The sequence below is a fragment of the Salvelinus fontinalis genome, chromosome 22 (genome assembly GCF_029448725.1).
Source record: "Salvelinus fontinalis isolate EN_2023a chromosome 22, ASM2944872v1, whole genome shotgun sequence".
In the NCBI taxonomy this organism is placed as follows: domain Eukaryota; kingdom Metazoa; phylum Chordata; class Actinopteri; order Salmoniformes; family Salmonidae; genus Salvelinus; species Salvelinus fontinalis.
Window position 1 is genome coordinate 14939598 of NC_074686.1, and position 13156 is coordinate 14952753.

At 43.4% G+C, this 13156-nt stretch overlaps 1 protein-coding gene across 1 annotated transcript; it reads right to left on the bottom strand.

Annotated features, from left to right (window-relative positions):
- Window positions 1–8006: 8006 nt before the first annotated feature.
- Window positions 8007–11986, bottom strand: mrpl3 (mitochondrial ribosomal protein L3). Its single transcript, XM_055876633.1, has 11 exons — window positions 11736–11986; window positions 11128–11211; window positions 10941–11032; window positions 10760–10851; window positions 10585–10683; window positions 10383–10482; window positions 9339–9399; window positions 9003–9114; window positions 8781–8858; window positions 8509–8586; window positions 8007–8352 (listed from the first exon to the last, which is right to left on the bottom strand). Exons 1-11 carry the CDS (start codon window positions 11819–11821, stop codon window positions 8206–8208), a joined length of 1029 nt encoding a protein of 342 aa, XP_055732608.1. The 5' UTR covers window positions 11822–11986; the 3' UTR covers window positions 8007–8205.
- Window positions 11987–13156: the final 1170 nt, after the last annotated feature.

Here is a 13156-nt window from a genome sequence, read left to right on the forward strand (position 1 = left end):
ACAAAAAAATACAACTGTTACATTACCGTGTAGTTTATTAATAAAATGGTCTGACGGTGATGTGGACATACTCGGTATACATATCCCGAAATAAAGAAATGATCTCACACCAATACATTTTTACAGAAAGTTAGCAAAAATGGACAAGATCATGCTACCATGGAAAGAAAAATACCTGTCTATTTGTGGAAAAATCACCCTGATTAATTATTTAGTCATATCCCAGTTTACCTATTTGCTTATGGTCTTATATTCCATTTTATTTGGAACGGCAAGCCAGACAAAATGAAACGGGCCTATTTATATAATGAATATGAACTCGGAGGGCAGAAATAATTAAATATTAAAGCATTAGACCTCTCACTAAAGGTGTCAGTCATACAAAAGTTATACTTAAATCCAAACTGGTTCTCTAGCAAATTAATAAAATGTCTCACCCCATGTTCAAGAATGGCCTTTTTCCCTTTATTCAGATTACAACCGCTCCCTTTATTCAGATTACAACCTCTCCCTTTATTCAGATTACAACCGCTCCCTTTATTCAGATTACAACCTCTCCCTTTATTCAGATTACAACCTCTCCCTTTATTCAGATTACAACCTCTCCCTTTATTCAGATTACAACCTCTCACTTTATTCAGATTACAACCTCTCCCTTTATTCAGATTACAACCTCTCCCTTTATTCAGATTACAACCTCTCCCTTTATTCAGATTACAACCTCTCACTTTATTCAGATTACAACCTCTCCCTTTATTCAGATTACAACCTCTCCCTTTATTCAGATTACAACCTCTCACTTTATTCAGATCACAACCTCTCCCTTTATTCCGATTACCTCTCCCTTTATTCAGATTACAACCTCTCCCTTTATTCAGATTACAACCGCTCCCTTTATTCAGATTACAACCTCTCCCTTTATTCAGATTACAACCGCTCCCTTTATTCAGATTACAACCTCTCCCTTTATTCAGATTACAACCTCTCCCTTTATTCAGATTACAACCTCTCCCTTTATTCAGATTACAACCTCTCCCTTTATTCAGATTACAACCTCTCACTTTATTCAGATTACAACCTCTCCCTTTATTCCGATTACAACCTCTCCCTTTATTCAGATTACAACCTCTCCCTTTCGGTTATTTGAAAAGGAAATCATCTCCCAAATATCGCTGTTTTTAAAACAAGCCGTAGAAAGTTGGTTGCAATTTCAGTTTAATCCAGCAGAAAAAAACAGCACAAATATTACAACAAGTAATGTGGTTAAACTCAAATATACTAATAGATTAAAAAAAACATTATCTTTTGAAATAATAATAAAAAAGGTGTAATCTTTGTCAATTATATCATAAATAGGACTGGTGGAGTTAAATCACATAAGCAGCTAACAAAAATCTGCTCTACACAAAATTACAACCAACTAATTGCAGCATTACTGCAAAAATGGTAGAAAGTGGAAGGGGGAAAAAGTAGTGAACTTGTCTGTCAGTCCTGCATTAAAGACCATATTTGGTTAAAGAAAATTGTGATATATAAAGTATACCAGTTTCATTTAAGGACCAAAAAATTAGTTGGGAAGAGATTTCCATGGCACATGGTTTATGAACTGATACACAGAACGACGCCGGATTCAAAACTTACATTTTGTTCATTTTAAATATTATACAAAATTCTTGCAACCAATAGAACGTAATCTCACAGGAGGTTGGTGGCACCTTAATTTGGGAGGACGGGCTGATGATAATGGCTGGAGTGGAATCAATGTAATGGTATGAAACACAGCAAACACATGGTGTGATGCCATTTGCTCGTTCCAGCCATTATTGGAGCTGTTCTCCCCTAAGCAGCCTCCACTGAATTGGTTTTTTCACACACATGCACACCTCTCTTTCTTAACCCTCGTTCTCCATTTCTCCCCTCTATCTCAACCATCACTCTCTTTATCTTTCTCACTTACCCTGTCTATCCAACTTATTTCTATCTTCTCTAGTCTATAAATGTCTATCCTCTTCTGACTCTCAACCCTGTATATTTCTAAAGCAGGATGGAGTCACCATTGGTCTACAGTTGCTCCTCCCTAAAGAGGCTAAGCTCCGCCCCGAGGCCAGCCCACCTCTGCAGTACAACGTCTTCCTCTACAAGAAGGGGACTGGTCCCTCTACTACTACCAGTAATACTACCACCACTAACTATACCAACCACAGCATGGCTACTGCTATGAATCACTCTGAGCCTAACATACTGCCCAATAGTAACTCCAATAAGACTTCCTGGAACTATACCAATAACTCTAACCCTAACATGAACTATAACCCCATTAAAGACTCACAGGTCTCTCAGAATCACGTTACTCCTCATCATCAATCTCACACCTCCCCCCATCGCCACTCCTACCCCTCCTCCCCCCATTACAGCTCCCTCCGTTTTACCTCTCCTCAGAGAACGCCTGTCTCCCCTCATCATGCTTCACACCATTACCAGTCCTCTCCCTCCTCACCCCATCATAGCGCCTTCCATTATCCTTCCACCCACCACCATAGTGCTGCCTCCCCTTCCTCCTCCCATCACCTGCCCTACCAGCCCTCCTCCCCCCCGCTTCCTACACCCAGGGGTCACTCCAGAGCCCCCCACTCGGACAAACCTCACCCCCAAGTCACTCTACATCCCTCCCCCTCCTCACCCATCCTTCGCTATCCCTCCCCACCATCCTCCCCCCACCTCTCCCACCCTATCAGCACCTACTCACTGTCTTAATCCTAACCTCGTAACACAACCATACCATACCCACATCCCAACCATAGTCTAACTACACCGTAAACAGCTAACCCTGACTACATCCCAACCGTAGTCTAACTATACCGTAAACAGCTAACCCTGACTACATCCCAACCGTAGTCTAACTATACCGTAAACAGCTAACCCTGACTACATCCCAACCGTAGTCTAACTATACCGTAAACAGCTAACCCCGACTACATCCCAACCGTAGTCTAACTATACCGCAAACAGCTAACCCCGACTACATCCCAACCGTAGTCTAACTATACCGTAAACAGCTAACCCTGACTACATCCCAACCGTAGTCTAACTATACCGTAAACAACTAACCCTGACTACATCCCAACCGTAGTCTAACTATACCGTAAACAGCTAACCCTGACTACATCCCAACCGTAGTCTAACTATACCGTAAACAGCTAACCCTGACAACATCCCAACCGGAGTCTAACTATACCGTAAACAGCTAACCCTGACTACATCCCAACCGTAGTCTAACTATACCGTAAACAGCTAACCCTGACTACATCCCAAACGTAGTCTAACTATGCCGTAAACAGCTAACCCTGACTACATCCCAATCATAGAATAACCACACCCTAGACCTGACCACACCAATGACACCCAGACCAAAATCAGGACCCCACGTCCGGGGGACACTTTCTCATAACGATGGTGCCAATACAAGAGCAATCTCTCTATGCATCAGTGTGGTGCTACTAAGGTACTTATTCAGGTTTATTCATGTCTTGTTAACTGTTTATGGAGCGTTATTAACATGTTACTAGGCTTACCAATGTTTTATTACAGCAATGTTCCTGTTTTATAACGTTTTTTTCTTTGTGTTCATGTTTTTTATTTTGATGATCTTTGATGATTTATTTTGGTCTAAAATAAAGTGTTTTACAACCTACTGCCAGGGACCTATAAAGATCTTTGATATAAATGGTTGTCCCACTATGACTGAACATTTGATACATGAGTGCATTTATCCTCATGACCACTAGATGTCAGGTGTGTCCCATGTTTGTGACTGGCGAACGCATACTGTAGAAAAAGAGTTCGGATTTATTCTGTTCAAGGATCCTATCATTCAACTGACAAATTCACATGCTGTGTATGTAGAGGACACAAACACATGTACTCACGTGACACACACACACACACACACCCGCATGCACGCATGCACAAACTAGAGATGTACAGTAGATTAGAGCACATTGAAGTACAGCACTGTAGAAGATTAGAGCACAGAGCACTGCAGCAGATTAGAGCACAGAGCACTACAGTAGTTTGGAGCAGAGCACTGTAGTAGATTAGAGCACAGAGCACTGTAGTAGATTAGAGCACTGTATTAGATTAGAGTACAGAGCACTACAGTAGATTAGAGCACTGTAGTAGATTAGAGCACAGAGCACTGTAGTAGATTAGAGCACTGTATTAGATTAGAGTACGGAGCACTACAGTAGATTAGAGCACTGTAGTAGATTAGAGCACAGAGCACTGTAGTAGATTAGAGCACTGTTAGATTAGAGCACAGAGCACTGTAGTAGATTAGAGCACAGTAGTAGATTAGAGCACAGAGCACTGTAGTAGATTAGAGCACTGTTAGATTAGAGCACAGAGCACTACAGTAGATTAGAGAGCAGAGCAGTACTGCAATGCTTTGTAGCTCTGCATGATAATGACTCCAGGTATGCTGCAATGTCTACTGTTTAGCTGTTTGTGTGTGTGTGCACGTTCGTGAGTGTGTACGTGTGTGTGTGTGTGTGCATAAGAAAGTGTGTGTGTATTTGTGAGCGTGTGCACTTGTGTGAGAGAGAGATGCAGGTGTCTGGTAGAGAAGGGTTTCCTTTTCAGTCAGCCTCCAGCAGTGCTACCGGTACTCAAACTGGGAGAGACATGTGGTGCCCCCGGGGTGTATCTGTGTGTGTTGATTGTGATTCTGGGGTAAATAACTGTCAATAGTTTTCAGGGTGTCACGGAAACCATCACAACAGGAAGTCAAACCTGTGATGTCAACCAATCAATAGAAGGGAGAGGGTGTGAGGGGGGGACAGTGGGAGAAAGCAGAGAGTGAAAGAGCGAGAGATAGTGAGGAAAGATGGGGAGAGAAAGAAAGAGGTGTTAAGGGAAGTGAGGTCATCACTCTCTTCATCTGGCCCAGAGACCCTCAAGATCAGGTTCATGTGACAGAGTATGCTTGCTGCGCCGTGCTGAGTGTGTGTGAGAGAGTGTGACAGGGTGAAAGAGAATGTTAGCACAGACACAAGGATGACATTTCTCTCCCTGGCCTGAAAGGAAAACTATTTAACCTGACACAAAGGCCTTTAGCTGAGCTAGAGAGAGAGAGGGATGGACAGAGTTGCCAGGTTACTGCTTGTGTCCTGCCCACTTTATTGCTCCTGAGGGATGAATAAAGGTGCAATGAATTGAATCAAGGTTGAATGATTATAAAACCACAGAATAGTTCTAGTCGGGAGGGGGGGGGTTGAGGTCAGAGGTTACATTTCACTCCGCTCCTCGTCATCCATGATGATGGTCATGATGATGGTTCTGTCAGTCTCACTGGTGAGAGGGTTTATGTTGCTGCTCATCCTGCTCTAATCTGTGTCATGCGTATGTGTGTGTGTGACTGTATCATACAGACTGTCAGTGTGGTGTGGTGATAGAGGGTTAATGTAGTGAAGCTGCTTCCTTCAAATAACACACTAAATTATTCATATCACACAGCGCTCACTCTCCACACACACAAGGCGTAGCTGAAGTTAACTTACGTGCACGTGTGTGTGTCAAGCAGATCTGTAAACTCAAGGAAAGTGCTGTGTTGGCCAAACAGCTGATGTCTCAGCCAATCAGAAACACTTAATCTACTACCTGCTGACCAAATCAGCATTAGTGTGAATACAATATCCATAATGTGGAGGCAACAGTATCTGACTACATCCATCAAGACAAGGTCAGACTCAGGTCAGACTGTAACACACCCTTCTGATAACACCTGACATAAACGAATCCGGCCATGATCAGGCCACATGTTAGTAGCAGGTGTAAACTACGTCAGAGTATCATATACTTAGATCTGGATATTATAGTGTCATATACAGTGGGGCAAAAAGGTATTTAGTCAGCCACCAATTGTGCAAGTTCTCCCACTTAAAAAGATGAGAGAGGCCTGTAATTTTCATCATAGGTACACTTCAACTATGACAGACAAAATGAGGGAAAAAAATCCAGAAAATCACATTGTAGGATTTTTTATGAATTTATTTGCAAATTATGGTGGAAAATAAGTATTTGGTCAATAACAAAAGTTTATCTCAATACTTTGTTATATACCCTTTGTTGGCAATGACAGAGGTCAAACGTTTTCTGTAAGTCTTCACAAGGTTTTCACACACTGTTGCTGGTATTTTGGCCCATTCCTCCATGCAGATCTCCTCTAGAGCAGTGATATTTTGGGGCTGTTGCTGGGCAACACAGACTTTCAACTCCCTCCAAAGATTTCTATGGGGTTGAGATCTGGAGACTGGCTAGGCCACTCCAGGACCTTGAAATGCTTATGAAGCCACTCCTTCGTTGCCCGGGCGGTGTGTTTGGGATCATAGTCATGCTGAAAGACCCAGCCACGTTTCATCTTCAAAGCCCTTGCTGATGGTAGGCTTTGTTACTTTGGTCCCAGCTCTCTGCAGGTCATTCACTAGGTCCCCCCGTGTGGTTCTGGGATTTTTGCTCACCGTTCTTGTGATCATTTTGACCCCACGGGGTGAGATCTTGCATGGAGCCCCAGATCGAGGGAGATTATCAGTGGTCTTGTATGCCTTCCATTTCCTAATAATTGCTCCCACAGTTGATTTCTTCAAACCAAGCTGCTTACCTATTGCAGATTCAGTCTTCCCAGCCTGGTGCAGGTCTACAACTTTGTTTCTAGTGTCCTTTGACAGCTCTTTGGTCTTGGCCATAGTGGAGTTTGGAGTGTGACTTTGAGGTTGTGGAGAGGTGTCTTTTATACTGATAACAAGTTCAAACAGGTGCCATTAATACAGGTAACAAGTGGAGGACAGAGGAGCCTCTTAAAGAAGAAGTTACAGGTCTGTGAGAGCCAGAAATCTTGCTTGTTTGTAGGTGACCAAATACTTATTTTCCACCATAATTTGCAAATAAATGCATAAAAAATCCTACAATGTGATTTTCTGGATTTTTCCCCCTCATTTTGTCTGTCATAGTTGAAGTGTACCTATGATGAAAATTACAGGCCTCTCATCTTTTTAAGTGGGAGAACTTGCACAATTGGTGGCTGACTAAATACTTTTTTGCCCCACTGTAGATGATCTGTTAGTGTGTAGTACAGCAGTGTCAGATGCTCTGCAGTAATGGTGCAGTGCAGCTTCTCTATCTGCTGTGTACACACACACTTTAAAAGGAATGTCTGTCCCATTAAAGCTCATCAATCGACAGAAGCCAAGCAGAGAGGCTAAGAGAACTAGAGGGAAAGTGGCAGGAAGATGAGGTGGGAAAGGGGGAGGGAAAAGGTTGGGGGTGGATAGAGATGTGAGGATGCCTGTTGTGCAGAATAATTACAACAGACATTTCTAATGGTAACATTCCTGTTTGAGGCTGTGTGTGTGTGTGTGTGTGTCAGTGTTCCAGAACATCATGGGAAAATCATTGTGGTTAATAAAACTCCGGAACATAATCCTGTTGACATAAAACAGAGATGGTGGAAGGTAGAAAAGGAGAGATCTCTCATAGGAGTCAGTCAGAATAACAACACTAACAGTTTTCATAAACCCTATTCTACTGTCTTCAACACACACCAGCCACTAACCCCCCATATTATCTATGCATATCTCTCAGTGGTCCTGCTGCAACAATGTCCTAATTTATACCCCTCTCTTCGTCTCTTGCTCCCTGCCTGTCACCCTCCTCCCATTTATCCCCATTCCCTCACACAAATGTCAGCCTTTGTAATTCTGCAGCCCTCCCTCTCTCCAATCTTCTCCCTCCTGCCTCTCTCCACCTGTCAGCTTCCCGACCCTCCCTCCATCTCCCTTTCTCTCGCCTGACTCTTCGGTTCAGTTTGTCCCTCTGGGGGACCCTTACATCACTCCTCTGTTTACCACGGTTTTGGAAACAGAAGTGACTGAACTCTGGTCATTAGAGTGAAGGAGCAAGGGAGAGACCGAGAGGAAAAAGAGAGAGAAGATAATTAACAAAAAGGAGACGTATTTCCAGGAAAGGATGTTTAATGTCCCAGACACAATGACATCATGACTACAGAGGGGTGTGGCTAGAAAACAGTTAAATATTTCACTGTTAACCCTACATGTCACAGTTGGTCACCATAAAATTGATATGAGATTGTGTGTATGTCTGTGTGTAAGAGTTAGGGCTCTGTACCTTTAGTAAGCAGTTCTTGTGTGTGTGTTAGAGTGTGAGTGAGGGCTGTGTGTGTATGAACAGGTCTTCATCGAACAGGTCTTCAGGCAGCTGTTCGTCCTCCTCACAGAAGAACGTTGGAAACGGAGGGTTGATGTTCTTCTCCACATAAGTCGGTAGGTTAGTGTCCCTCACCTAAACCATATGTTGGACAAACATTTCAGTAACTTTATAAAACCATGTGACTGGATAAACAAAAAGGTCAGTAACTGTATCTGCCAGACCAATTGAAGTGGATGGAGGAGCATGGTAAGTCTGGCTGTGATGGACAAATGCGTGTGTATGTCGTACCTTTAGTAAGCAGTTCTTGTGGCCAGGAACGGAGCCATGAACATAGATAACATTATACCTGGTGTTAACTCTCCATACCTAGAGAGAGAGAGAGGAGTCGGACGTTGGTGCAAGATATTGCTTTGGGTGTTGTGGACCAGTAAGATAGCAACCTAAAGGGTTTAGGCAAGCACTCAGAATGGGACTACAAGCTGTTTTTCACACTCCTCTGATTATCCATGAAGGTGCTTACATGGACTCAGTGAATGTGTGTGGGGGGTGGGGGTGCATACCTTTAGGCCGTGGGCAGTGTCAAACACATTTCCCATCATGCCTGGCATCTTTTTCCCTTTGAAGACTTTGGCTGGATCCTAAAGAGACACAGTTTAGTCCGAGTGTGTGTAACTAGTGTTTTTAGTGTGTGTGTGTGTGTGTGTGTGAATGAGATGTTACATATTTAGATGTATTGATTTTCCCCCAAATGTTTAAACAGCCAACAATGGTGTGTGTCTTACCCCTCCAGGTCCCGAGGCTCCAGGTCTGCGGTGTGTTTTGGTCTGGCCATGAGACGCTGGCTGGCCTTTAAACCCATACCGCTTCATCACCCCCTGAAAACCCTTACCAATACTACACACACACACACACTTGAGGACAAAGAAGAATTCTAGAACACAGAAATGGAACAATTCTCCAGAAATAGACAGAAAGACAAAGACAGAGAGACACAGAGAGACAGAGAGATAAGGGCGTGGAGCCAGCCAGACAGAGATGAGGGCAGGGAGACAGACAGACAGAGCAATGAGGGCGTGGAGCCAGCCAGACAGAGATGAGGGCAGGGAGACATAACTCACGTTTTGGCTGTGACATCTACATATTGTCCTGGACGGAAGTGTGCTGCATAGAGAGGAGTGCCTTGAGTGGAGACACACACAGAGGGATAGGGTTTAACAGTGTAGTTGGATTCAGTACCTAGTTTGATGATGGCAGTGTGTTTATGTGTGTGCGTTTTTTCGTATAGTCTGTGTGTGTATATGGTGTGAGTGGACCACAAGCGGCATGAAGAATTGTATCAAACAAGTTTTCCATATATTCCTGGCATCATTATGAGCCATCCTCCACTGACCAGCTTCCTATGGTGTGTACCTGGTTTGATGATGGTGGCGTGTGTGTATATACACCTGGTTTGATGATGGTGGCGTGCGTGTATATACACCTGGTTTGATGATGGTGGCGTGTGTGTATCTACACCTGGTTTGATGATGGTGGCGTGTGTGTATATACACCTGGTTTGATGATGGTGGCGTGTGTGTATATACACCTGGTTTGATGATGGTGGCGTGTGTGTATATACCTGGTTTGATGATGGTGGCGCGCGTGTATATACACCTGGTTTGATGATGGTGGCGTGTGTGTATATACACCTGGTTTGATGATGGTGGCGTGTGTGTATATACCTGGTTTGATGATGGTGGCGTGCGTGTATATACACCTGGTTTGATGATGGTGGCGTGTGTGTATATACACCTGGTTTGATGATGGTGGCGTGTGTGTATATACCTGGTTTGATGATGGTGGCGTGCGTGTATATACACCTGGTTTGATGATGGTGGCGTGTGTGTATATACCTGGTTTGATGATGGTGGCGTGCGTGTATATACACCTGGTTTGATGATGGTGGCGTGTGTGTATACACCTGGTTTGATGATGGTGGCGTGCGTGTATATACACCTGGTTTGATGATGGTGGCGTGTGTGTATATACCTGGTTTGATGATGGTGGCGTGTGTGTATATACACCTGGTTTGATGATGGTGGCGTGTGTGTATATACCTGGTTTGATGATGGTGGCGTGTGTGTATATACCTGGTTTGATGATGGTGGCGTGCGTGTATATACCTGGTTTGATGATAGCATTGTCAGAGACTTTAAAGGTGGTGACTTTCTGTTTAGGAGGAACTCCAGCCAACCTAAACATCTCCATCTCTTCATCTGTCTTCTACAGGGAGAGAGAGAGAGAGGGTGACAGAGAGTAAGAGAGGAAAGGGTAAATGAACTACTTTATACACTATGGCTTTAAACAGTGTGCCTTCGAACTTACGTAGAAGGGCGATGCGTTCTTCCCTCCCACCACTAGGGCAGCAGTGTGTCCATCGTACTCCTCTTTAGACAGGTAATTCAACACATGGCAATCCTGCACCTACAACACACACCACCTGTGACTTTTGTTTGATTGTGTGTGTGAGATTGTGACCGTGTGGTGTCATGTGTGTTACCTGCAGCATGGTCACCACGTGTCTCTCTCCTGTTTTGGTCCAGACTGGGGCCATGCCCAACTTCACTGCAACCAGCCCTACTCGCCGACTCTCTGGATTAATACATGCATTAATACTCCCACCCACCCAAGCACAAATGAAAACCAATAACCATCACACACCACACAGTAAACACACACACCCTTTGTCCATTCTTGTCTGGGCCAGGGCTCATCCTTCAGTGGGTGGAGCTTAGCAGCTATCTGTCGATTATACTCCTCTCCCAGACTCTTCCTGGAAAATATGCAAGAACGCAATTCATTCAATACTTATTACATATATTTTACAGTACTTCCGGTGTATTGGTGGAATACACACACATGACCAACCTCATATATGATTTATTATCCTCTGTCAGATGCTCCTCCCACCATGTTGTGGTCTTCACTGTCCGAACACTCTGAAAGAGACAGCTGTAGACAGAGATGATTAGGTATGATACAGCCGGGGCGCATAGACTTTTATTGGTTTTGGGTTAGAACGGTGTAAGATATAGCAGTTGGATAGCTAGGTAATGTTAGCTTGATAACCCCAAAGCAGATTTTTGTCTATAAACTACTTCCGAGGTAGCTAACGTTCATTTAAGTAATTTGAGTTAACTAACGTTAGTTAGCTAACCCTCTCACTTGGGATTCCGTAGGCAGCGGCTCTGTTGGCTGTCACATCAGCTGACTATTTAGCTTTGAGACACAACATTGGGAGTCCCGATGCTGAGTCCCAAACCTAAGTTACAGTAACTTACTTACTAACGTTATCTAGAACTACAAAGCTAGCTAACTGACGTTAACTGACAAACTACAGTTGCTAGTAGCCAGCTAGCCGTCTTTCACCAAAACTGCAGTGCTAACTAACTACCTTTCACAAAAACTACCGTATCGTTAGCTAAAGTAGAGCCTACAGGTAACGTTAGCTAGCTACTGTAGTGTGTCAACGTTACCTGTCGGCTGCTGCTACCGCTCCGGTTCGTCCCGCTAGCACACGTGCTCCTCTGTAGAGAAGAACTCGGCAGGTCCACGCGGCCATTCTGTTATTATTCCACTCACGAGGCTAACGTTACCGACAAAAACATAAACTCCAATGTGGAAAAATGCTTCAATTTAGCAGCAATCCCACGACTTCATGCTTGTGCTCTGCTGTGAAATGTCACCCTGAGGGGTTCCGGTACGGCTCGGAAATAATTCCGCAGGTGCTCGGAAATGTAGTTCCGCTTCATCGATTGGACTGATTCAGTGTCTTCAAATTAACATTATGGAGAACAAATTAAACAACTGGGAACTCAGGAAAAAAAGGTATAATCATGATGACGTCAGTGATCTTCAGGTCGTAGTTCTAGAAAGAGGCCCACGTTCCGAATGTACAATTCCGAGTTGGATGAAAGTTCAAAACGTATTTTCCCAGTCGTAGCTCGTTTATTCCAAGTTCCCAGTTGTCTTGAACTCACTAAAGAACTCAGATTTTGCATTTCCGAGTTAACAGTTGTTTTGAGCAATGCGCAAATCATGCTTCATTGACAACATGGCCAATGTTGAATGTTTATGTTTATTTTAAACTAGGAAAAGAGACCCTTAATCATAGACTTGGGACCACACAGCCACTCCACTGAATAGCAGGCTAATGATTGCTTTGCAATGCTTGCAGTTAGCCACTGATTCCTTCCAACCACTCATTGTTGAATTTGCGATTTTTCCAACTTGTCATGTAATGTTTATGTCCAATGGCCGATGAGCACCGATACGTTTTATCTATAATTTAGCTCCATTATTTATCTTCATATGACAAGGATTGGCCAGTAGAATGTCAACTTGATTCATGATGACGACTGCTAGCTAAGATTTTGAAACTATGATTTAACTTGTAATGTAACTCTATGGCAGCACCCACGGGGCCTGAATTTTCTAGCTCTATCCTTAGACTTGTTGGTGACGTAGTGTCCCTATGAGTGACAGAACACTGAGCCAATCACGACGCAACGCTCCGTATTTTCTGCTGGCTTGCCCCACTACCACAGAAGCACTGAGCTAGGCTGAAACACCTGCATTTTGGAACTGCCTTACTGAAGAAAACAAAAAAAGAGACCATGTTTGTCTTTATTAACTCAATGATATATCTTTTTTTTTTTTTTTTACATTGTTTGTAAACTGATATGTGACACGTATTAATACCAAAATAACATGAAAAACAGGACAACATGACGGGTCGTCACTGCACACATACACCATGGTACCAAGACATGGTTAGGAATATGTATTGCCTTTTTCGAGTTACATTGTGATTTATAATTTCTTTTACCACACGTTTCCAGTCAGTGGTAAGTCTTATCAACAAATTCTGATTTGCAAAGGGGGTCTTGCTGAGAAG

What these genes read in the sequence shown, in the direction of transcription:
- mrpl3 (XM_055876633.1), bottom strand. Translation starts at nt 11,821, where the DNA reads ATGGCCGCGTGGACCTGCCGAGTTCTTCTCTACAGAGGAGCACGTGTG. An exon ending in GCGGTAGCAGCAGCCGACAG is followed by an intron (nt 11,212 to 11,735) that starts GTAACGTTGACA and finishes CTCTGTCTACAG; the next exon opens with CTGTCTCTTTCAGAGTGTTC. An exon ending in ACACTGCCCACGGCCTAAAG is followed by an intron (nt 8,587 to 8,780) that starts GTATGCACCCCC and finishes CTCTCTCTCTAG; the next exon opens with GTATGGAGAGTTAACACCAG.